At 52.9% G+C, this 24,360-nt stretch overlaps 1 protein-coding gene across 1 annotated transcript; it reads right to left on the bottom strand.

The window, feature by feature from the left end:
- Window positions 1–323: 323 nt before the first annotated feature.
- Window positions 324–24,135, bottom strand: SETD1B (SET domain containing 1B). The gene is given in 18 exon segments (XM_012809063.2): window positions 324–792; window positions 4,121–4,258; window positions 4,339–4,458; window positions 4,545–4,676; window positions 6,403–6,569; window positions 7,404–8,666; window positions 10,314–10,808; window positions 12,259–12,364; window positions 12,455–12,801; window positions 12,906–13,167; window positions 14,269–14,862; window positions 14,864–15,082; window positions 18,228–19,460; window positions 20,470–20,582; window positions 22,587–22,857; window positions 23,482–23,580; window positions 23,796–23,983; window positions 24,092–24,135. Coding segments are annotated over 17 exon segments (5,907 nt in total). The 5' UTR covers window positions 23,970–23,983; window positions 24,092–24,135; the 3' UTR covers window positions 324–618.
- Window positions 24,136–24,360: the final 225 nt, after the last annotated feature.

The raw sequence follows: 24,360 nt of genomic DNA, 5'->3' as shown, positions 1-24,360 counted from the left end.
AGAGAGGGGGGCCTTCAGGTATGTAGTGTTCCAAGGTCAAGGCCAGTGGCCCAGCACCTCCACTCCTCTCTGCAGCACCTGGCCCAGTGCCTGAACCGGGCAGGTTCCAAGAACATGGGCCAAAATGAACAGTCACACCGAGGCCTCTGCAGCCCCCAGCGGGGTCCCCTTTCTGACTTTGCCTTCACATTTCAACAGTTAAAATGTCTTTTTATGATGAGGAAGAAAATAAAGAGAGGACAAAACAATGTAGCAGCATTTACGGGAAGAGGCTGAGGAAAGAGAAAAAGACAGAGAAAGATGAAAAAAGAGATAGGAAGAGAGGCAGAGAGAGATGGAGACAGGAGGAGAGAGCCAGAGAGGCAGAGAGAAGTTTAACGTTGGAGTTAAACAAAAATCCTGAAAGGAGCACTTTTTAAAAAATGAAAGAGACATGAGCTGAATGACAGAGAAGCCCTTTCCCGCTGGGAGTTGGAGCCGCGGGGGTCCTGGGGGTAGTGTTGGGGGGCGCCAGGCCCTGACATGGCCGCTGGGCAGAGGACAGCACCTGAAATGGGGGTGGGAGGTGGGGCCGGGCCCCGGGCGGCAGCTGACGTCCATTGATTTTGGCATCGGGGCCTAGTTGAGGGTCCCCCGGCAGTTCTCTGAGCCACAGAGGCAGGGGATCTTGACGTCTTCAATGGGGAACTTGTAGTCATAGGTGATCTCCTCGTTCACATTGATGTGCTGCTTCGAGTAGATGACAATCTTCTTCTGTGACTCCACCGTGATCACCTTGGCATAGCAGTTAGGCTGCAGGCAGGTAGAAGGAGAAGGTGAGCCCCTGACCCACCCAGGCCCACCTAGGTTCCACCACTACAGCCCCCTCAAACCCAACCATGCCTGTCCTCCAGACCTGACTTAGTACCATGTAACTCCTGCCTACTGGTCACCACTCTAGGCCTTGGGCCCCCCCAACCTGGGTGACAAGGACCCCTTGCCTCTGATACTAAATAATGATGACAATAAACATTTTCCAGGGCTTCCATTTTCGTTCATAGTGCAAGTGACTCCCAAATTTACATTCCTGGCCAAGGCCTCACTTCTGAGTTCTAGACAAGGCATCAGCAAATGTGGGCCCCCAGCTGCCTATTTTTGCAAATAGTTTCATTGGCACACAGCCACACCCACTCATCCATGCATTTGCATATCATCTGTGGCTGATTTTGTTACAGTGGTGGTGGTGGCTACATTACAGAGTTGCTACAGAGATCATCTGGGCCACAAAGCCAAAAATATTTACTACCTGGCCCTTTACAGAAAAGTTTTGCGGGCCCCTGCTCCAAACCTCTAAGTCTTACCTGCTATCTGCCAGAGGCAGCTCCAGAAGACATCTTTGAGCCTAAATTCACATCTCCTTCTGCTCTGGGCAGTGGCCACACTGTGTACCAGGTCCCCAACCCCGTCTCCCAGTGATTGCCTTTACCAGTGCCTGATCTGGTGCACCACATGTGGAAGGCTCTACCTCCTAACGACCTCTTGATTCTGCCCACTGCCCTCTACCTTCCTCAGCTGCCACCAGCCGTGCTCAGCCCTCCATCATTGCTGACCCCTGATTTTGCAGCCACGGAAACCCTTCCAAAGGGACAACAGATCCGGTCACCCCATGGCTCCACACCTCCCAGTAACCTGCCTCAACCTTTACTTTTTATTTTATTTTTATTTTTTTGAGACAGAGCCTCAAGTGTTGCCCTGGGTAAAGTACTATGGCATCACAGCTTTACAGCAACCTTCAACTCCTGGGCTTAAGCGATTCTCCTGCCTCCACCTCCCAAGTAGCTGAGACTACAGGTGCCTGCCAAAATGCCCCGCTATTTTTTTTTTTTTTTTTTTTTTTTTGGTTGCAGCTGTCATTGTTGTTTGGCAGGCCTGGGCTGGATTTGAACCCGCCAGCTCAGGTGTATGTGGCTGGTGCCTTAGCGGCTTGAGCCACAGGTGCCGAGCCCTGCCTCAACTTTTAGAGAAACTTGGTTCCTCAACTAACAAGGCTGAGTGACTTGATCACCCCTTGACCCTGCCTATCCTATACTCTCACCCATGCCCTCTTGCTGTCTCTCAACCAGGTTTGCTCCCCACTGCCTTTTTTTTTGAGACAAAGTCTTACACGATGTCATCCTCGGTAGAGTGCTGTAGTGTCATAGCTCACAGCAACCTCTAACTCTTGGACTTAAACGATTCTCTTGCCTCAGCCTCCCAAGTAGCTGGGACTACAGACGCCTACCACAATGCCTGGCTGTTTTCTGTTATTGTTGTTGTTGCTTAGCAGGCCAGGGCCGGGTTCAAATCCACCAGCCCTGGTGCATGTGGCCGGCACCCTTAATCACTGAGCTGGGGTGCTGAGCCAGTCTCCACTGCCTTTAACATGCCCTTTGCACTTGCCCTGCTCATTTCACCTGGTCATTCCCTCTTATCCCTCAGATATCACAGGATAGTCACAAAAAGTCTCAACCAGGCCCCTTCAGGCCAGACAAGTCACAATCACGCCAGCTAGCACATGTCCAAGACTTGCTTTGTCAGTACACCAGAAGGCCCACGAGTAATAACCTGTTTGGTCCTCCCAATCACCTACATGGAAGGACTGTTACTGTCCCTGTTTTACAGATGAGCAAACTGAGGTGGCTATAGTAACATGTTAAGTAGTGATGCCAAGACTTGAACCCAAAGTTAGGGGGATCCACCCTGACTCCTTCTTCAAGCTTCCTGCCCTTGCCTTTTGGCACTCAGTTGTCACTAGCCAGAATCATCTATTTATGTTTAAATTAATTAAAACTAAACACAATTGAAAACTCAGTTCCTAAGTTGCAGTGGCCATATTTCAAGTGCTCAGTACCATGTAAGGCTAATCTATGTCACTGGGTAGCACAGATGTAGAGCACTTCCCCCACTACAAAAGGTTCTGCAGAACAGCTTTGCCCTAGGAGGGCTGAGCCTGACCAATGGAAGCACACAAAAATGCCCAGCACAGAGAAGAACTGCATAATTATCAATTAATTAAACCAACCACTTCTGAGTACCATTAGTCCTTTACATGGTAACAAAAGCCTCATAATGCCATTCTGGAGGCCAAGGCAGGTGGATCACTTGATCTTAGGAGTTCAAGATCAGCCTTATCAAGAGTGAGACCCCATCTCTACTAAAAATAGAAAAACTAGCCAGGTGTCCTGGCACATGCCTGTAGTCTCAGCTACTTGGGAGGCTGAGATAAGAGGTTCACCTGAGCCCAAGAGTTTGAGGTTGCTGTGAGCTATGATGACACCAGAGCACTCTACTTAGGATGACCGAGTGAAACTCTATCTCAAAAAAAGAAAAAAAGAGAAAGCCTCATAGTGCCCATTTTATAAATGAAAAAACTGAGGCTGAGAGAAGAAAAGTTTCTTTCTTTTTTTTTTCTTTTTTTTTTGAGATAGAGTCTCATTATGTTGCCATCAGTCAAGTGCCATGGTATCCAGCTCAAAATAACCTTCAACTCTTGGGCTTTAGAGATTCCCTTGCCTCAGCCTTCCATGTAGCTGGGACTATGGGTGCCCGCCACAATGCCCAGCTATTTTTTTGTTGCAGTTGTCATTGTTGTTTAGCAGCCCTGGGTTTGAACCCACCTACTTCAGTGTACGTGGCCTGCACCCTAACCAGTGAGCTAAGGGTGCTGAGCCTTTTTTTTTTTTTTTTTTTGAGACAAGTGTCTCACTTTGTTGCCCTCAACAGAGTGCATTGGTGTCATAGTTCACAGCAACCTCAAACTCTTGGGCTTAAGCAATCTTCCTGCCTCAGCCTCCCAAGTAGCTGGGACTACAGGTACCCACCACAACACGAGTCTATTTTTAGAGATGGTCTTGCTCTTGCTTAGGCTGGTCTCATCGAACTCCTGAGCTCAGGCAATCCACAGGCCTTGGCTTCCCAGAGTGCTAGGATTACAGGCAAGAGCCACTGTGCCTGGCCCCCAAAAAGGGTTCCTCGGATGAGGCACCATGTTCCCTACCCTCACTCCCTGTAACCATTGGCTGACCCAAGCTGATTCCCATACCAGGGGTGTTTAAGTCCTGGCACAGAGGTAGGGCAGGGACAGCCCTTACTGGGCACTCACATTGCAGCTGTGGTTAATGAAGCGAGCGAAGTTGCCGCACTTGGTGGCGTCAATGATGGTGTCATGGTCCACCCGGAACATGTAGCTGCTACCGATGCCCTCATCCTCATAACGTTTCTCCCGCATGTCCGCAATCACCTGGCCACAAAAGGGTATCAGTCTGGGGCTGGCCTGCCCAAAGCCCAACCACAGGGCCTATCCCTCTAGACAGCTCCTACCTGGCGGATGTTCTGGCCCACATATTCGATGACCATCTCATCGGCTGCAATGGGCTCCATGGCAAACAGGCCCCAGTCGTGAATGTGGCTCTTGCAGAATTTGAGCTTTTTCTTCCGGAACTAGAGGTAGAAAGGAAAGGAGGGGTGAGCCCCAGTCTCAGGTCCCAATGCCACCCCCACTGCTCCAGGGTGGGGACTGGCCTCACCTTGAGCTGGTTGAACTTGAGCAGGTCACTGTCACAGCTGCCAGTGAAGGAGGACAGCAAGCGGCGCTGCTCTGAACGCCGCTCTGAGCCAGCCCGAGTGGAGGCATGGGGCTGGGCCGGGATGCTCATGCCCTGCAAGGACAACCGAGGATGGGGTGCATGGTTCAGTAGAGCCTGGGGCCCCATCACCCTTGGCAACTCCACCCTATGCTCTGGGTCTCAGTCATCCCCAACGGATTCCTAGGTTTTTCACTATGGGCTTCTCTGTACCTACCTGTCCCTAATTGACACTGCTCCCCTGTCTTCTCTTTCCCATCTATAGCTAAACACGCTCAAGTTCTTCCCATCTTTAAAGTGACTATGACACCAGCTTCCCTGACTTTTCCTATCTTTTCTTTATATTGGCTGAACATTTTAAAGGATGGCAGGTGTCTGTTCTGACTGCCCACCCCATGGTTCTCACCAAGGCCCCTCTTGACATCCCCCAAGCATCTGAAAGAACATATCCTTCCTACACCCTCACTTAACACCCTCAGCACCACCCATTAACCCCTGGAGCTTCCCAGGCCTCTGCCCACCATGAGCTCCCTTGTGGGGAGTTTGTCCCACCAGGGCCTTCATCACCATTGTGATGATGCCAAATTTCAGGTCCCTGGATTAGAAATCCCCCTCCCAAGATCTACTGTACCCATTTGTCTAACTGCCTGCCAGACTTTCTCTACCTGGATGTTCCAGAAACACCCTAACTTGAGCTGTTCCACAGTGAAGGCACCATCTGCCTTCCCATCTCAGGGCTTGACATCCAGATACCCAGTCCCCACAATCCAGATCTGTGTCTGGGCTGTCCTGCTAATTCCCTTGTCTCTTGTATCCAATCTGGCCCCAGTCCTTCCATTCAACTTCCTAATATTCTTTTGAATGTACCTTCACAGCCCACCCGAGTCCAACTACCCTCATGTCTGGCCTGGACACTAAAGTCAGCTCTACGTAGCAGCTGGTATGAGCTTTAAAAATCCACAGACTAATCCATGTCACTCTTGTCACTTTGTCATAAAACCCTGCCTCAGCTTGCCACCATGCACAGAACATAGGTCTAACCTCATCACCACAGCCCTTAGGACCTGGATGACCTGTCCTCTGTCTCTCTGGCCACAACTGGCCTTTTCCTTTCCTTTCACACTGCTGAGGTCCTCTCTGCCTCAGGGACTTTGCACATGCCATTCTCTGTGTGTGTGTGATCTATTGGATTTGATCAATCCTTCTCCTGTTTTAACTTTTAATTGAAGTCCTTTTCTACTTCTCTGTGGTTTCTCCCTGCTATCCATGCAGCTCATTCCCTTGCTTTATTCAGGTCTAGCTCAAACACGACCACCTCTGACCTCAACTTGCCGACACCTAACCTCCTCTTCTGCTTTCTCAGCCTGGAATCACATGCCTACAGTTCTCTTCCCTCTTTCCTACCTCCACTAAAATAGAAATCCTATGGGGAAAAGGATTCTGCTTTATTCACTGCTGTAGCCCAGAGTAGTATGTGGTATATAGCAGGTACTCAAAAAATATTCCCCGAATCTTCTGGAAATATAGTACCTGCTATATACCATGTACTATTAATCCTCGATTAAAACCCCTTGGAGGTGCTCTGGTGCCAACAGGACAAAGACCAGTACTTTCTTGGCCCCAAGGCCCTGCCCACCTCTCAGCTAACCGCCCAAATCTGGAAATCCAGGTGGGTAACCTTCTGTCACCCCCTCGAGTTCCACAGCCCCTCACACTGTTGGGTGTCCTAGCCTCCAGGCGTAATCCTCTCCCGCTACCCAGCCCAGAGGCTCTGGTGGGTCTGGGCCTCCAATGGCAGTACCTGGGTGTCTGCAGGAGGCTCATCAGTGCTGGCGCGGCTGCTGTTGAGGTATCTAAGCTTGTCCTTCTTGTCAATGGTGTAGAAGCCCTCGCTGCGCGCACAACCTGTCACATGCTCACGGATGCCATCATCCCGCTTCTTTTTCTTAGCTGAAGAGAGGCTGGTAGGTGGGTGTGAGTTAAGGGCCATACAGATGTTCTCTTAGAGCCCCTCCTGGTCCCTCAGGAGTCCTGTCCTGCTAGGCCTAGCCTCCCTATTCTCAGTTCATCTCTGTCAAACCTCCACATAGCCCAAAATGTGGAGGCAGTACCCAGCTGCCTGGCCTTGTTTCTCAATCACTTTCTGCCTCAGCTTCCCATCTGTAAATTGGGTCAACAATGATGCCTCTATGATTGATTAAATATACTTAGGGTCCTTAGCAGAGTTGCTGACAGAAGAGGGCTCAGTAAATTAACTCTGATACCTGAGGGATGATGACAGCTTCAACCTCATAGGGTTATGGTAACCAATCATCAGGACAGCATGGTCAAGGGTCCAGATTCTAGAGCCAGATGTGCCTGGATTTGAATCTTAGCTCTGCTACTTTGTAGCCATTTGGCTTTGGGCAGGTCATTTATCCTCTAAGAACCTCAATGTCTTCACATATAAAATAAGAATTATTGTAACCTAACCCTAACTAGGCTGTTGGAAGAATTAAATTAAGTGATGAAGACTTCAGGATAACTGAACCCTCAGTCAGTCTCTGTTACTGTTAAGTCATACAATCCTGCTGTTATGTTTGGCCAAGACCTGCTAACTCTGGGGGGTGAGATGGGCCTGGCACATAGAAGTATTGAAAAGTGCCAGAGATGACTCATTATAGAGCCTAGCATGGTGCCGGCACACAAAAAGTACTAGGTGACAGTGACATGTGCTTTCACCTTCTGAAATACTGTGGACCTCTATACACAGAAAAGATGGGGCCCAGAGAGATGTGACCCCCACCATGTCCAGCAGGATATAAGGATGATAGACCCAGAGTGTGTCATTGAGCCAGTCCATGCCATTGTCCTGTTGCAGTAGCCGCTCATAGGTGACACACAGAAAGCGAATATCCTCCTCATCAATGCCACCATTCCAGATGTCATACAAGATGGTCATCTCCTCAAACTCTGAGCGGGGTCGGAAGAAGGGCTGCGGGGGTGAGAGCTCTGGGGAGGCTGAAGCTGCTACCAAGTCCTCATGGCGCTTTTTAGGTGGCCGGCGCCAGGGCCCTCGCACCTTGGTCAGCTCCATGTATTCCTCTGTGATCTCCTCACGCCCACGGGGGCCTGGTGGGATGGCCTCAGAGGGCCACTGGTTGTCTAGCTCCTTGAAGGGCAGTTTGGCGGGCTCCACAGGTGGTGGAGGTGGGGGTGGGGGTGGCTGGGGGGGAAGGGGTGGTGGGGGTGCTGGAATTCCTGCGTTCCGAAAGTCCAGGGTCACTGTCCGTGGATCATGGGTACCGGGGAAGACGGGGGCCTGTGGTTGGCCTGGCAGGAGCAGGAGGTCCCTTCCAAGGGCAGCTCCTGCTGGTGGCCGGACCAAGGGCCCGTCCAAGGAGAGCACAGAGGGCGGGGAGCGCCGGGGCCGGCCCGGCTTCCTCTTCATGGTGGGCGGGCAAGGGGCCAGGGTGGCAGGCAGCAGGGGTGGCAGCTGGGTAGGGGCCCGAGTCTGAGCCCGAAGGACGGGCACTGGTAATGCCAGGGGCAGAGGCAGAGGGAGAGGGAGAGAGAGAGGCAGGCCCGTTTCCAGGAGCACCGGGGAGGCCAGGGGCCCCGCACGCTCATCACGCCGGCCAGCGGGGAGAGGGCAGACAGGCAGCAGCAGGGGCCCGCCGGACTCAGGGAAGGTGGGTGTGAAGCTGAAGTCCCGGCCAGGTGTCCGTGGGAGGCCCCCGCTGCTGAAGCCAGGGGACTGGGCAGGGTAGGAGAAGGGGCTACCAGGCACCTGTGGGGAGCTCAGTGACAGGCCACTGCTGCCTCCCGATAGTGGGGGCTCTCCACCTGGCGTGGCCGGCACCGTCTCTGTGCTCTGGGACTTGGCCAAGCTGCCACAGAGGCCTGGAGTACGTGGGGGCTGGTCCTCAGCAGGAGGTTCCAGAGGGACGGATGTGTGAGGGGGCTCTACGATCTCAGGCTCTGGCGGTGGGCTAGGTGGCCGGGGAGGCCGGGGGGGTGGCAATGGTGGCTGTAGTGGCAACGGGAGCATTGTAGGAGGCTCAGGCTCTGGTTCCAGGTCATCCTCTATAGAAAGAATGGCAAAAACAAGACCATTACTATTTGGTTTAAACATCTCTAGGTGCCTGTTATATGCTCTGATACCTGACTAGCTCACAACTCTCTGGGTCTCCAACAGGACTGTCCATCTCCAGCTAAACCACTAGAGGACTGCTCAGCAGCCTACCCAGTGTCAGGCATACAGTAGGTGCTTCATAAGTGATGCTGGACTAAAGCAAGAGATGTGGTTGCTAGCCTTTCACACTGTGTTCAGAACAAAGTTCCCATGTCTCAAGAAAAGAAATGGTCTGTAAAGAAATAAAATTCAACCAGTCTCTTTTCTGCAGGCATTGCCAGAGCTTTAAGGTTGTTCTCCTAGAATTTACCTTTGTTGTTACAGAATGCAGTTTCTAATTTGTTGTCATCTGTCTTTATAGCTGAGGACAGGGTGACTCAACTATAAAGTCTGTAAGGGCAGATAATTTTGTCCGTTTGGTCCATTGCTCTATTGTTAGTGCCTAAAATAATACTGGGAACACAAAAGAGGCCTAATACTAAGTCAATACTCAAAAGCTGATATGAAAATCTGCACACACTCAAGTCCTTTAGTTGGCCCTAAAGAACCCACATATATGCGGCTGCCCTCTATATGGGTTTCACATCTCACGAATATTTTTTATCTATATTTGGTTGGAAAAAATCCACATGTAAGTGGACTCTTGCAGTTAAAACTAGTGGTGGTCAAGTGTCGACCTGCAGGTTTTGTTTTTTCCTGAAGGGCTTATTCAAGGTAGGTGCTAATCACATGTGACTTTTTAAGTTAAAATTAATTAAAAAGCATTACAAATTTGGTTCCACAGTGTCACTGGCCACACACTACAAGAGCTTAGTCACATGCAGAACACAGCCAGGAGACACTTTCATCATGCCGCAAAGTTCTACTGGATGGTATTGTTGGAGTCCTTCTTTCTTTTTTTTTTGACACAGAGTCTTACTATGTTGCCCTGGGTAGAGTGCCGTGGTGTCACAGCTCACAGCAACCTCAAACTCTTGGGCTTAAGCGATTTCCTTGCATCAGCCTCCCAAGTAGCTGGGACTGCAGATGCCTGGCAATTTTTGGTGTTGTTGCAGTTGTCATTGTTGTTTAACTGGCCCAGGCTGGGTTCGAACCTGCCTGCCTCAGTGTATATGGCTGGTGCCCTAATCGCTAAGCTACAGGCACTGAGCCTATTGGAGCCTTTCTATGCCCTGTGAAGCTCCATCATCATAGGTTTGTGTAACGCCCATACTCTCACACCTGGCTCAGTGCCCCAAGATCTCCCCCACCGGCCCATCACTAAAGTCACCTTGGATACCAAGCCCCCTTTGTGGAAGCATCTCATAGGACTGACCGGTCTAACGACCAAACCATGGGGGGAAATATTGGTACCGATGAATGACAAAAGCAACAGTTCCCTTTTGGGTTTGCCTACCACGTGCTAGGCTCAAGGCCAGCACACTATACATCACATCACTCTATCCCCGCAAATGACCCCAAGAGGGAGGCACTCTCGTTGATCGGTTTTACAGAAAAAACTGAGCTCAGGAAATTAACCCCAGGGAGCCAGACTGATTCAGAAGGTGAGGACATCCTGCCTCCTTCCCCTCACCCTCCCAGGGGGCTGCAGGTGTTACCTGGAGCTTGCTCAGAGGGTGATGGGGGCCGGGCCTCCACCTCCCTGGCAGGGGGCTCTGGGGACAACATCACAGCCCCTTCCTGGTTCAGGCCTGGCTCCTCAGGGGGCTCCTTGCAGCCTGCAGGCTCTTCAACATCCACAGGCAAGGGGTGCTCCTCCAGCGTGGGGGTCAGCTCCTTGGGGGCCTCAGCCTCAATGTCCAACTCCTGTTCCATGCCCAGCGAGTCCATCCTGGGAGGTACCACTGGGGCCAGAGATGTTTCCTTCCCATCCTCCTCAAAGTCCTCAGGGGCTGCAGGAGCTGCACTCTCATTAGCCATCACCATAGCCTCCTCCTCTTCCTCCTCTTCCTCCTCCTCCTCCCTTGCCACCACCTCCTCTTCATCCTCTGAGGACTCAGAGGAGGACTCAGAGCTTGATTCAAACTCGGAAGACTCAGAACTCTCGCTAGAGGATGCAGCTTCAGCCTTGCAGGTTGCAATGCTCACAGTCTCTGGGTGGCAAGACACATGAGGAAGCACCGTATTATTACAGGAGCCTCACTAGAGGCCCAGAACTGGCAGCACCTCAGCTGAACACAGCCTTCAGATGTGTGTGTGTGGGGAGGGGGAGCATGCTAACTAGTCATCCTTGTTTCTTTAGAAGAGGTAAAATTCACATAACATAAAATTAATTGTTCATTTTGAAGTAAATAATTCCAGTGGCATTTAGTAACATCTATCATGTTATACAACCACTACCTTTACTTAGTTCCAAAATATTTTCATCAGCTCAAAAGGAAACCACATGTCCTTCATTGAACCCTTTTTAACCTACCCTCCCCTTAGCCCTGAGGAACCACTGATCTACATTCTGTCTTGGCCAGGCGCAGTGGCTCATGCCTCTAATCCCAGCACTTTGGGAGGCCAGAGTGTGAAGATCACTTAAGGCCAGGAGTTTGACACTAGCCTGAGCAACACAGAGACACTTGTTTCTACAAAAAATGAAAAAATTAGCTGGGCATGGTGACATGCTAGTAATTGAGCTACTTGGGGGGCTAAGGCCAGAAGTTCAAGGCTACAGTAGGCTATCACTAGACTATTGCCCTCTAGCCTGGGTTACAGCTCTTTTTTCTCTGGATGTATCCCTTCTAGATAGTTCACAGAAATGGAATTATATAATATTTCGTGTGTGTGTTTTTTTTTTGTTTGTTTTGTTTTTTTTGAGACAGAGCCTCAAGCTGTCCCCCTGGGTAGCGTGCCGTGGCATTACAGCTCACAGCAACCTCCAACTCCTGGGCTCAAGCGAGTCTCCTGCCTCCGCCTCCCAAGTAGCTGGGACCACAGGCGCCTGCCACAACGCCTGGCTATTTTTTGGTTGCAGCTGTCATTGTTGTTTGGCGGGTCCAGGCTGGGGATTCGAACCTGCCACCTTAGGTGTATATGGCTGGCGCCTTAGCCAGTTGAGCTATAGGAGCCGAGCCTCGTGTGTGTGTTTTAACAAGTTAACATCTCGAAAGCATCCTTGTTAATATAGTAGTGAGTAAAGAAAACAAAAAAATCTTAAAAAGCACAAAATTTTGCCCTAAAAGTATTTCTTTCTTCCTTTTTTTTTTTTTTTTTTTTTTGAGACAGAGTCTCTCTATTGCCTGGGCTAGAGTGCTGTAACATCACAGCTCACAGCAACCTCAAACTCCACTCCTAGGCTTGAGCGATCCTCCTGCTTCAGGCTCCTAAGTAGCTGAGACTACAGGTGGCTACCACCACACCTGAGTAATTCTTCTATTTTTAGTAGAGATGGGGTCTCACTCTTCCTCCTGCCTCGGCCTCCCAGAGGGCTAGGATTACAGATGCAAGCCACTGCACCTGGCTATCCTGAAAAGTATTTCTGACAATTGCTCAGGCTTTGCCCTATTGTAAACACAGAGCCCTAACCAGGTCTGGCTGCCACAGCCTCCCACTCACCTCCATCTGAGTCCCCATCTTCCTTTTCACTCGCTTCTGACAGGGCTGTGTCTTCATCATCATTCTCAGACTCATCCTGGTTATCACTGTCCTCATCATCTTCATCCTGGTGACAGCGATGGGAGGACAGTGAGCCTAACAATGTGGTCCTCTCACTCAAACCCACACCCTGAGACCTCCCCAGCACTTTGAATACCTTATCTGATGTGGATGAGGTTGAGGAGGAGGAGACTTGGCTCCTGGGGCCGTCTTCCTCCTCTTCCTCTTCTTCTTCAGCTTCCTCCTCCTCTTCCTCCTCTGTGCTTTCCCGCTCCTCCTCCTTGTCAGAGGTCGAGGATGAGGGTGAGGTGGTGGAGGACCCCGATGAGGAAGACGCTGATGAGGACGAGGATACTGACAAGGATTCTTTTTCGTCCTCCTCCCCACCACTGTCCAGCTCCAGGGGCCGTGCTGGTCGTCGCCGCACTCCCACACCTTTGGGGTCCCGTTTGGCCAGCTCGCAGGGGGCATCTGCCACATCCCGGTCCCGCTCCCGCTCTGACTCTGTGAAGGAAGGAGGCATGCAAAGCTGGGCTGGGGAGATGGGGCAGAAGGAGACCCGCACCCAGTGAGTAGACCAAGGTAGGGGGGGAAGGGCATAGACAGACCTTCATCTTCCTCATCCACGGAGGTTGAAGGCCTCAGCCGCTTCTGGTCACCAGATGAGGCTGTGTCAGGTGGCTCTTTCCTCTTGACCTTGAAGGAGGGCAGGCGAATGGCCCCACGCAGCCCAATGCCCAGACCTAGGCCCTCATAGCCCAGGCCCTCACCTTTGCCCCATGATTCCAAAAGGCATGAGGCAATTCGGTCCTTGGGCTTTGGCCTGTCCTCATCCTTGTGCTCGCCTGACTTCACAGGGGTCAGCGAAGCCTGGATGGAGAGAAGGGGGGAAAGTGACCACAGTTATAGCACTGCCACTAATCCTTCAGGAAGCTGCCCCTGAGCAACCTGTCTTCCTCTCAGTGATAGCAGCTGCTAAGGTAACTATGCGTTCACTGTCCGCACTCCTGTCCATGCTATGCTGTTACCCGGTAGGCTTCAGACCTTACAGTTCTGGAATGCTGTGCCTTCAAAGGGACACTGTGAAAATTGACCAAAAATAGCTCCATTAAGAGCACAACACTTGGGGCCTAGTGGCTCTTTTTATTAGCATTATTAATGGAATAGCAGTCAGCTACTACCATTACTAATCTGGCACGGTCAATGAGATTAGGCTGAGCCACATAGAGCTGTGCATCACTGATTTTGGTTCATTTTGGTTTTACTGCCCTCTTGTACAGGTGAGAAATAGGCTCTGACAGGTGTTGCTTACCTGTGCTGCAGAGAGCAAGCTCTTATGTCTTGGCATCATTTCCCAAAGCATGCTTTGACGGGGGAGGGGATAGCAAAACTGATAACCACAGTCACCTCCGAGGGAGGGGGAACACAGAGGGCTGGGATAGAGGATAGTGACTGAGGGAGTTTAAAATAGTCAAGACAAATTTCTCTCATCTGTAAAGAAAAGGCATCTATAACCTCACAGACTATTTGTAAGTTATAAATAGACCATAATATATCAAAAAGCAAAAGAGTGGTCAAGACAGGACTCTGTTAAAGGAGGTACAAGGGAAAGTGAGGTAGGCCAACTTTGAAGAGCCCCTTGGTGTGGCACTACTTGCCATGGCAGACACTTTCTGCAGCTGTGTTATTCTGTATGGTCACCACCAGCACTTCGACCGTGGCACATACCAATGAGGAACTAAATTTGTGATTTTTTCCATTTTAAATTTTAAAATTTAAAGAGCCACATGCAGCTAGTGGCTGCTGATCAGAGAACACAGTCGGCAGAACCTTAAAAGTGGCCACAGGCACTACAGCTCCTACATGGAGGGGTCTTCCAATGACATGTCCTGGGAAGAGAGGAGGGGTCTGGCTGGGGCCCCGCCCCAACCCCACCAGCCATCCTGGAGTGGCCTGCACCCACCCACCCACCTTGGCCATCCGCTCCTTCTTGTCCCACCACTCGTCAAAGGCCCGGAAGGCCACCACTTCTACCATCTTGCGGTTCAGGTCACGCTTCATGATGGCCTTGAGCTCTTTGAGTACCACCAGCAGGACACCATCCACTGTGGCCTTGTGTGGGTCCTCCTGACGGGGCATATATCCTGGTGGTGGTACTGATGGGTCAAACTTGGGCAGGGGTGGCCAGTGCTGCCCGCGGCCTGGACCACTATTATTCAGGGAAAAGGGACCCCGGTAGGGTGGCAGGTTAACAAACTGAAGCCCTGCTGAGGCAGCAGCAGCAGCAGCAGCCATGAAGGGTGGGTAAGGGCAAGCGCCCTGGCCTGTCATCAGACGGCTCAGCATCTGTGTTTGCATCTGGAAGGACATGGGCATGCTGCCCCACTGGCCACCCAGCACATGGCTCATGTCTACCTGCATTACGGGAAATAGCCCTGGCGGGAAGGGAGGTAACGGTGGCAGGATGGGTGGAGGTGGGACACCTGGTGGTCCCGGCAGGGGTGGTGGGGGCACTGTCACAGAGGGGTGGGCTGGAGGTGGTGGGGGTGGTGGTGGGGGGGGGGGGTGGGGGTAGTGGTGGGGGGGGGTGGGGGGTGGGGGGGGGTAGTGGTGGGAAGCCAGGTGGTGGGGGCAGCGGCAGGGTTGGGGCCAGCACAGAAGGGGCTGCCACAGCTGCCGAGCCTGGGGTCACCACCATGGGCTTGGGGCAGTCAGCGCTGGTGATGGGGGCTGAGGGCATCTCATCATCGGAGATCTCCATGTCCTCACCCGAGGACTGATGGCCCTAAAAAGATAGTGGAGAGAGAGAAGTCAGGTGAGCCTGGGAGACCAAGTAGCTCCTAGAGGCACTGTTCTAGGTGGGGAGACAAACAGGTGAAAAAGATAGACAAAAATCTTATGCCTGTGGAGCTGAATTAGTAGGAGGGTGCAAAGCATAATCAGAATAAAGGTGGGAAATATACAGCACATCCCAGACAAAAAAAAGGTAAGGAAGAGGACAGGGAACACCAACAGAAGGAGGTTTTGTTTCAATTTGTATTTGGAGAAAATAATGCAGTTAACACTTCTATGATGCTTCCTCCATGCTGGCGCCTTTCTAGACACTCTACATCTATTAGCTTAGTTAATCCTCAGAGTGCCCCTATAATTATCTCCATTTTTACTGATGAGAAAATCAGGACACAGATAGCTTAAACAATTGTCCAATGCCACAAAACCAGTAAGAGATGGAGCCAGATTTAAACCAGTAAGTGGCTCCGCTACCTGTGTTCTCAGTCAGCCTGCTATCCTGACTCTGGCAGAGGTGATATTGGAGCAGGGGTGGGGAGCTTTAGCAGCACTCAGGGCTCATAAATAGGAAGTGTGTTTTTTTCTTTTTCCTTCATTATTCTCTCCACCTTGTCTTGTGACCACATGCTTGGTGTGGGCCAGTCTGGGGCTAAGTGCCACAGACACATGCTGTCTCATTTCTTATCTGCATAAACATGAGACCTTTTGACAGGTGAGAAGACACATTCAAGAGAACCTCTGCCACTATCCTGGTGGCACAGCCAATCAGAAAGAGGGCTGGCACCTGGGCCTGGGGAGGGGTTATTGCTGGAATCTAGGGGTGTGGTCTGGGGTAAACAAGAGAGGACTCAGGACAGCCTCTAAAGGAACAGGCCATTCCCTTTGGGATGGGGCTTTGAGGAGTTGTATGTACACCTCTGGAACTGGACTCCTAGGGGTGGAGGTAGAACTGGAAGGCAGGGAGGAATGGATCACCCCTGGCTTTTGTGTCAGGACAAGACAGAAGGTGGCTCAGGCTTTGCCCTGGATGAACCTTCTGAGGACGAAACACAGCTTATGTAAGTTGCAAGAGACAGAGACTGTGCTTGAAGGCTTAGGGGGTGGGGTCTGTGCAGCGTGCAAGGTCAGAAGGCAGACCTACCCGTGAGGGAAGCCTCCAAGGGAAATTGGGGTGGAGAGGGAAGATGGAACAGCAGCCAAGTTCTAGATTTTACTGGAACTTCTACACACACATACTCTCCTTCTCAGGGTCCCCATACACACGAGGGAGGCACAAGGAGAATCTGGCAGACACTCAGAAAAAACTCCCTAGGAGCTCCATCCAGGACAGAGCCATTGAACAGGGCAGCCACTGAGTAAGACAACGGAGCATAGAGGGTTAACCCAAGCGCCGGCCGCCAGCCAATCACAGGGCGGCCAGACTCCGTTCCAGCCTCGACGCCCCGCCCCCGCCCAGCCCGGGTGCAGAGCAGCAGGAATGTGCTGAGCTCTGAGCGCTTGGCACTGCCGGCTGTGTCCGGAGCTTCCGGAGGATCGTCTCACTTAAGCTGAGGCTGCGTGAGGCAGGTGCTCTCACCGCCCATTAGGCAGATGGCGAAATCGAGACTGAGAAAGGGAAAGTGCCTTCCCCAAGGTCATATGAGTGACAGAAGTGGGACTCAAGTCTTAAAGCCTAGAGCTTTTTAACCGCCAGCTTTTGTAAAGAAGGGAATCTTCACCCTCTACCCCGACCCGTGACCGGCTGTGTAGCTCCCCCACCTCAACTTCAGCTTCGGCTACAGCACACCTTGAAGAGCCCACGTGCTGCTCTCCAGGATGCCAGCAGGTGGCGCCCGAGAGCCATCAATACTCCAAGGCTCCCTAGGCTATCCCAACTCTAGCTCTCAGGGCCTCAGTCTCCCCTTTCGTGCCACTGTGGGGGAGCCCATGGCCTCCAGCTATTCATCCATGGACCAGCTGGTGACCAGGGAAAACACCTTCTAAACCCAGGCAGCCCAGACAGGGATGGAGGGAGAGTGGCAGGGTTGGTAACCCCCCCACCTCTGTACACCTGTCAACTCCCCCTGCCTGGACCCCTTGAGGCCAGAAACCACTTCCCTAGAATTGCCTGGAGGCCCCTGGAGCCCCAGCCACCTGCGGCCCCCTCCAAGCCAGGCCAAGTTCCTTTCTGTTCCTCCCTCAGGCAGCAAACCGACCTAATCAAAGAACTCAGGAGGGAGGGGACACCACCCACAGGGTCACAGAGCTCTGTCTAAGTCCCTGGAATGCTCATGCCCGCCAGGCCCATGGGCTTTAAAGAGGCCTCCAGGAGGGTCAAGGCAGGAACCTGGACCAGGAAGGGGGTAGAGAACAGCCAATGAAAATGTCCTAACCACCTCTAGAAGGAACCTGGCACTTGGCACCCACACCCTAACTGTTGGGTGGGACTTCTTGAGGCTGCAGATTTGGGCAATGAGACCCCGATAAAGTGAGGAGAGGGTAGGGGATGGTCAACTTTGCCAGCTTCTGGCTATGTGTCAGCGCCTTCTCTTTGACCCCAGCTAGGCTTTATGTCCTTCACCTTGGAACCAGCCAGATAAGGGAAATTTCAATGCCCTCCCCACCTGCCCCGATTTCCCATCTCTTCAGAGGGCACCAGGCTCTAGGAGACAATGCTCCACCACTCCCACCTAGCCTTGTCCAGCCCAGTACTCCAGCCCAACTGCCTGAGCATCAGGACCAGCCCTGTTCATTCCCAAGTCACCCAACAGAGAAGAGGGCTTAGAACCATCACCACAGCCCATACTCTCTGGGGTCTCAGCAAACTCCTATCAAAAAAAGCTCAAGCCAGAATTTATCCCCAAGACTTTAAAAATCTTGACTCTCCTTTCCTAACAATGAGAGCACCAAAACCAGGCCATATTTTTCTCCTCTCCACGGCTGCTAGGGAGCTCAGAGTCAAAGCAGCTGCTCAATCACAGCCCCTGGTGCTTTTTGCATTCTCTTTTTATTCTCTAAGTACAGTCTGTTATATTGGCTTCCCTAAGCCCTGTTGCTTCTGTGTCTTAGCTAGTTATTTTAAATGTTTCTAGGGAGAAAGAAAGAGAGGGACACAAGACAGACAAAACCAGTCCCAGACAGATGGGCAGAAATGGTGGTACCTCATCCATCTTCTCTGAGATTGGGGTCCTGTCTCCGGATAGGTCCAAGGCCACTTCAGCGGTCTGGCCCAGAAAACCAGTAGGGTCCGGAGGGCCTGGCTCAGGTGGAGGCCGAGGCCCGAGGCCCAGGTCAAGCTCATCATCCTCATCGGAGTCAGGCAGTGGTGTAGGGCTGATGTCCTCCAGGCCAGTGCTGGAGTGGCGCGAGGACGGGGGTGAGGGGCCTCTGAAACCCAGCTGGGAGTTGGTGCCAAAGGGGGCCAGTGGGGAAAGCTGGGAGGAAGAGGAGGAGATGGGGCTGCCCTCCATCTGCAGCTCAGTGTCCGAGTCCTGCTCTCGTAGGAAGGGCAGCTTGGTGCGCTGCTCCTTCAGCAGCATCTCAATGCGAGAGTCCAGGCTGTCGTGGGGCTTCTCTGGCCCTGCAGGTGACGACTCCAGTGTGGGTGTGCCTGGGCTGTCACAGGGTTCAGGACTCCAGCCAAAGGTTGGCCGGCCACCCAGCTCCATGCTGTTGGTGTCAGGGGGTGGTGGGCCAGGTGGTGTGCCTGGCTTCTCCTTGGCCAGAGGCTCAGTAGGCGGCAGGGGTGGGGGTGCAGGTGCCCTCCGGAACTCCCCACTGTCACGGGTCCCAAAGGTGGCTGTGGCAGTGGGCTCCTCGGGAGGCAGGGCAAAGGGGGGCGCTGGGGTCTGATATGGAGAGAAAGCCGACTTGAACCCAGGCGTGGGGGTAGCTTGCACAGGTGGTGGAGTGTGGGCAAACGTGGCCGGATCCTGTGGTTGGGCTTTGAAGGGAGGGCCACTGCTGCCCCCACTGCTGCTGACTGCCCCAAAGGGGAGGTCTGTGGAGCCCCGGAAGGCAGCCGTGGCCCCAGCCACTGCAGTGACTGCCGGAGAATTGTGGACATAATGATGTTCATGGCGACGGTTGTAGGCATCCGTGAACTTGCTTTCATGCCGTCGGGTCTTGAAAGTTGCTGTGGGGTCCTGGCTGAAGAGGTAGGAGGGTGTGGGCTGGCGGCTGGAGTAGCTAGAGTCCTGTGAGAAGGGGGTGCCTAGGCGTGGCGTGAGTGGGGTGCCCTGTCCATAGGAGTTGGGTGTGTCCAGACGGCAGCTGGAATAAGCAGTGTCCTGGGAGAAGGGTGTCCCACCACTATTGGGCGTGACAGAGGAGGAGCCAGAGCCACAGCCTGCAGACAGACCACCATCCTTGAGGCGTTTCAGGGCATCTGACAGCTACAGGGAGAAAGAGACAAGACAAAGATGTTGAGACCACGGAGGGGGTGGGAGGGTGGAGTACAACAGAACAGGGCTGTTTTCCATTCTCATGCTGGCTGCTGAGGAGTGCAGACTGCTCTATAACTATGACATGAGGAATGGATGTGGAGGACATTAAGGAAAGTGTCAGGATGGTCCTAACTTTAACAAGGATAGCCATTTATCCTCTGGGAATCTTGAGATGGCAGAGAGAGGCAGAGAACAAAGATGACCCAGACATTTTGGTTTAGGCTGAGATTTCCTTCTTGCCTCAGGCTGTCAGAAATCAAAGACCTTCCAGGCAAGCATATGACCAAGAACTCTGGTCTTGGGAGTTCGAGGGTGGCCAAGAGCTCTGTTTTCCCCAGCCTCCCAGTTTTGGGATTTAAGTAGTATGACATAGGAAAACTGCCTCGTGAACAACCCAGCTGACCAGCAAGTAAGCAGATTCCTCATTCCTACTGGTGGCCTGGCTGGTAGATGTGGAGGAGTTGGGCTGACACTCTCCCTTGTGAAAGAGCTGTCCAGGTGAGTGTCCTGGGAAGGATTCAGTCTTGCTCTGGAAGGGGGGTGGGGGGCTGAACTGTTTTCTAAGAACAAGGGTAGAGGGGTGTCCAGGACACCAGACACTAAGGACTCTAGACACAGTAATGTTTGTCATCAATGTGGCAAGCAGGCTCAGTGTCTATGAGAATCTTAGCCTGGAGGGCTACAGGGAGGGGGGTATGTGGAGGCTAGAGGCCACTAGGAATAGGACCGACCCCCAGCAGGGCCACACCAAAGAAAGTTCAGGGACAAAGGGCTTTGGGACACTGCTCTGCTGTGGGTGTGGCCAGACTTCACTCCCGCAGGCCTTGGTTTCCAAGGCTAGAGATGGAGAGGTTGGGGGGCCAGATGGGGTCTCAGCAGAGTTGGTGAGGCTTTTCAGAGGTGGTAATAGGGCACATCAGAGAGCTGGTGATGGGGAGAGTGACAGCAGTAAACCCACCTGCAGAGTCTCGTTCACAATTGGAGAGATGGCATCCAGCTCGCCTACTGGGAGAGTCTGAGGGGTGTATCGGCCTGTGACCAACAGTTCATAGAACCGCATGCGGGTTTCCCCTATGGGCGGGCAGGGAAAGGGTAATCAGTGAGGGTCCAAGACAGGGCAGTACCCACAGGGATTCCAACCTGCTTGGCATCTCCATGGGCTTCTTGTGCCTAAGACACCAGGCCTGGCAATGCTGTGTGACCCTGAATTCCCACCTCCCTTAGGACCTCGTTCAGAATCCCCATCTGCTTGACAAAACTGCTAAACTGGATCATTTTTCTGATCTTGGAATTCAAAATTTAATCCCCCAAACACAAAGCCCCTTCCCGTTGCCTGGGCTGTGGTGCTCCAAGAGTCAGATCTCCCTCATCTCTTCACTCTTCAACTCCACAGCCAGGGGCTTGTAGCAAGAGGCAGGAAAGTCTTGGGAACTGACACAGAGGTGCCAGGCCAAGGTACAGCAGAGTTTGCAAAGATACACTCTAGTAGCACATTTCTGTGAACTCCACATGCTCCTACTTGATCAAGCTCCTAACTAGGTTGGGGGCCCTAAGTTGCCTGGGGACTGCCTGGAGCCCTTTACTGGAGCTGCCACCCCTAGCAGAGAGATGCACTCACAGACCAGGGCCCAGATATCATATTTATAGAACTTCAGAGGCAGCTGCTTACATATGCAAAGGAGACCATTCCTGGAGCTACATTTTACACTTTACTGGTCTCTTTCTTGAAATACAAACTTAGCTAGCAGTCTCTGAGGGCTTTTGGGTTTGAGTTTTGGTTTTTTGGTTTTTGCAGAAATGAAATTTTGGTGAGACATGGCTGCTCCTTAAGATGTGGGTATGTGATGGGGGAGGGGGCTCGTGTTCAATTCTCAGGAGGAAATCAGGCTCCAGTCACCCAAGGCGGCATGAAAATTCAAAAGGGTCCTTCCAGTACCCCCTGACCGAGAAACTGGGGGAGATACAGAACTAGATACAGGCTTGGCAAGTTTTTGTGGGGTACAGGTGCTCACCCAGGACCATGCAATCAATTCATTCTAATCATTAAAAGCAAAAAAAAAAAAAAAAAAGTCTATATTTTCCTGTGGGTTTGATGGGCACTGATTGTCCCGAAACCCTGTTCTCACAAGACCCCTGGAAGCTACATTTAAGCCTTCTCAGGCACAGTTTCCTAAGAAACCCCAGTAGGCTGTGGACCCAAGAGTGTCTGCCACAGGGCTAGCTGGTCCTCAGAACAGTAGGCACCTTCTTTTAAATTGGTAGAAACATCGCTAGAGAGGTCACAGGCAAACTCTAGAGGATACCTAGAATCCTACAAGCCCCTCCTGCCAGTATGGGGAGGAGACCTGCTACAGAACCAAAGGGTGGGAGGTGTGGCCTCCCCAGCAGGCTTGCCCTGAGGCCAGCTCAGAGCCAGCACCCAGCGGGATTCCCGAGCAGGGGAGATGCTGCGGTCTCTTTAAGAGAGAGGAGGGAAGACACAGTGTCAACCCTCAAGCACCCAGAGCAGCCCGCCCTGCTCTGGCCGCTCTATCAGCAACATTATCAATGAAACAACACTCTGAGCCCCAGATTGGCTCCCACTTCCAGGGAGAAGGGGCTGGGCGGGAGGTGGATACCCTGGATCCTTAGAGGAGTCTTCTTAGTTGAGGAAACATCTCTTTTATGTATTTAAAGACATCCTCGTAGCTCTCATTCAGCTCCCCACAAATAAACAAACTCCCCCTCACACACACAGACACAATACCAAGACTATCTAACCTAGGCCACCAGGGTTCCGAGAGGGGCCCTGAGGTGTGTCAGCAGTGTGGAAGCCTCCAGAGGGTCCCTAGGGGTGCGGTAGCCAAGGACCAAGCACATTTGGTAAATTATACCTGTCTCCTAGCAACAGACAACACATTTAGTTCCATGTGACTCTACCCTCAGGAGGGGGTAAGAAAAAAGTTTGTGGGGGATCCCAAGGAAATGGGGGCCTCCCAGAGGGACAAGATGGGACGCTAGAAGAGAAAATGGTAAGGTTAACAAATCTCCCTGTGGCTCCTCCCCCGTGGGTCGCATGGCCCAGCCTCCACTCACCTTTGGTGTCCAGCTCCACGTGGATAATGTTGCCCATCACCGAAGTGCTATGCAAGTGCTGAACGGCCTCCTTCGCTCCCCTGACCGTGGCAAAGACCACCTTGGCAATGCCCAGGTGCTTCTTGGTCTTAGGGTTGTACAAAATCTCCACCTCCTCCACCTCCCCATACTTCTTGCACATGTCCCTCAGGAAGTTTTCGCGGATGTTATCATTCAGCTTGGCAAATGTCACCTGCTTCGGAGGCACCGGGCCCACGTAGAACTCATCGATCTGGCAGGAGCCGAGGGGGAAGGGAATTTGGAGAACATTGAAACTGAAGGGAAAACAGTATTCCCCACTCGCCTGTCCGTTGAAAACAATGAAGGGTAAAAAATTTTTTTTAAAAATGGGGTGAGAAAAATGCACGCGGGCGGGCCCGGGAAGCGGAGGATTAAATCGTTTGGAACGTGGAAGTCCTCTGGGTTCGGAAGAAAAGGGGAAAAAGAAACAGTTTCTCTTTCCCCACCCCCCATTCTGGCCTCCTCTTCCTGCCGCTGGGTCAGGGGAGACCCCTTGGGCTAGGAAGTCATCCCCCTAAATCCACTAGGCTGGGAAGAGGGGTGGGTCCCGGGCCGAGTTCCTGGGCGGGCAAGAACCAGGTGGAGACTCTGAGCCCCCAGCTGAGCGGGCGGGACACTGTATCAGTGCCTTGATTACAGTTTCACCAAGTGTTATTTTGTTTACATTAGTGGAGAGGGGACACCCCTCTCCGTAGCACTATCCCCCTCCCCGCCAAAACTTCCCCAGCTCCGGACGGCGGGAACTCTGGCTGGGCTCGGTCAGGACTGGCGTTATTTTCGAACTCGGGGTGGGGGGGGGAGGCCAAGACCGCGGGGCAGGGGGGAGGGGTCCTACTTTGAATTTGGGCACCGACAGCTCCAGCTCCTTGTTTTTGGTCCAGATCCCAACGACCCGGGGATCTTCAACAATTTCCACCGGGCGGTTGCTGGACATCTGCGGGGAGAAAAGAAAGGGGGGTGGGATAGGAGGGCTGTCCCCAGGAGCAGGGGCAGACCCCCTTCTCCGGACACTTGTCAAACTCCAGGACTGGGGACCCGGCTGACAGTTGGCTGAGTGGTCGGGAGCGGGGTCCCTGGCCGGTCGGCTCCTCTACCCCGGCACGGCTGGTGGGCGGGTGGGGGTGGCGGGGAGGCGCGCCGGCTACTCACCGCCAAGCTGAAATGCTGCCCATCGTAGCGGTATAGTTTATGATGCCCCTTTTTCAGAGCCGGGTCAATCATCAACTTGTAACTTCTCCAGTGGTGGTTCCTCCTCTCGCCCGAAGGGCCGGGCTGCGGCGGGGGCTGCTGGTGGTGGTGGTGGGGGGGGTGACTGTTCTCCATGCCGTTAACCCAACCTGAAAACGAGCAAGTTGTTGTCGTCTCCGCCGCGGCGGCGGCGGCAGCCGCTTCTACAAACACGCGAAAGAATCAAATCGGCCAACCCCCACCCCCTCCCACCTTACCAGCGCGCCCCAAAAGGAGCTGTCTCGCTGGCTCCCCCCAAAATAAGAATGGAGCGAGAGAATAACCCTTCCGGTAGAATTATACGCCCGCCCGCTCGGCCACCGTCTCGGGGCGGCAGCCAGGGGCTCCCGGTGGTCCCCGGTGCCGGCTGGCGAGGCCTGGGGTGCCCGGAGGACGCGGGCTCCGGCCCATGGTGCCCTCCCAGCTGCCCGGCGTGGCGCTTGCTCGCTCGCTCGGCCCGGCTCGGGCGTGGGGCTCGCGGCAGGCC

Source organism: Otolemur garnettii, unplaced genomic scaffold (genome assembly GCF_000181295.1).
Source record: "Otolemur garnettii isolate 467f Iridium unplaced genomic scaffold, OtoGar3 scaffold00099, whole genome shotgun sequence".
Lineage (NCBI taxonomy): Eukaryota > Metazoa > Chordata > Mammalia > Primates > Galagidae > Otolemur > Otolemur garnettii.
This window is presented reverse-complemented; position numbering and strand designations above follow the sequence as displayed.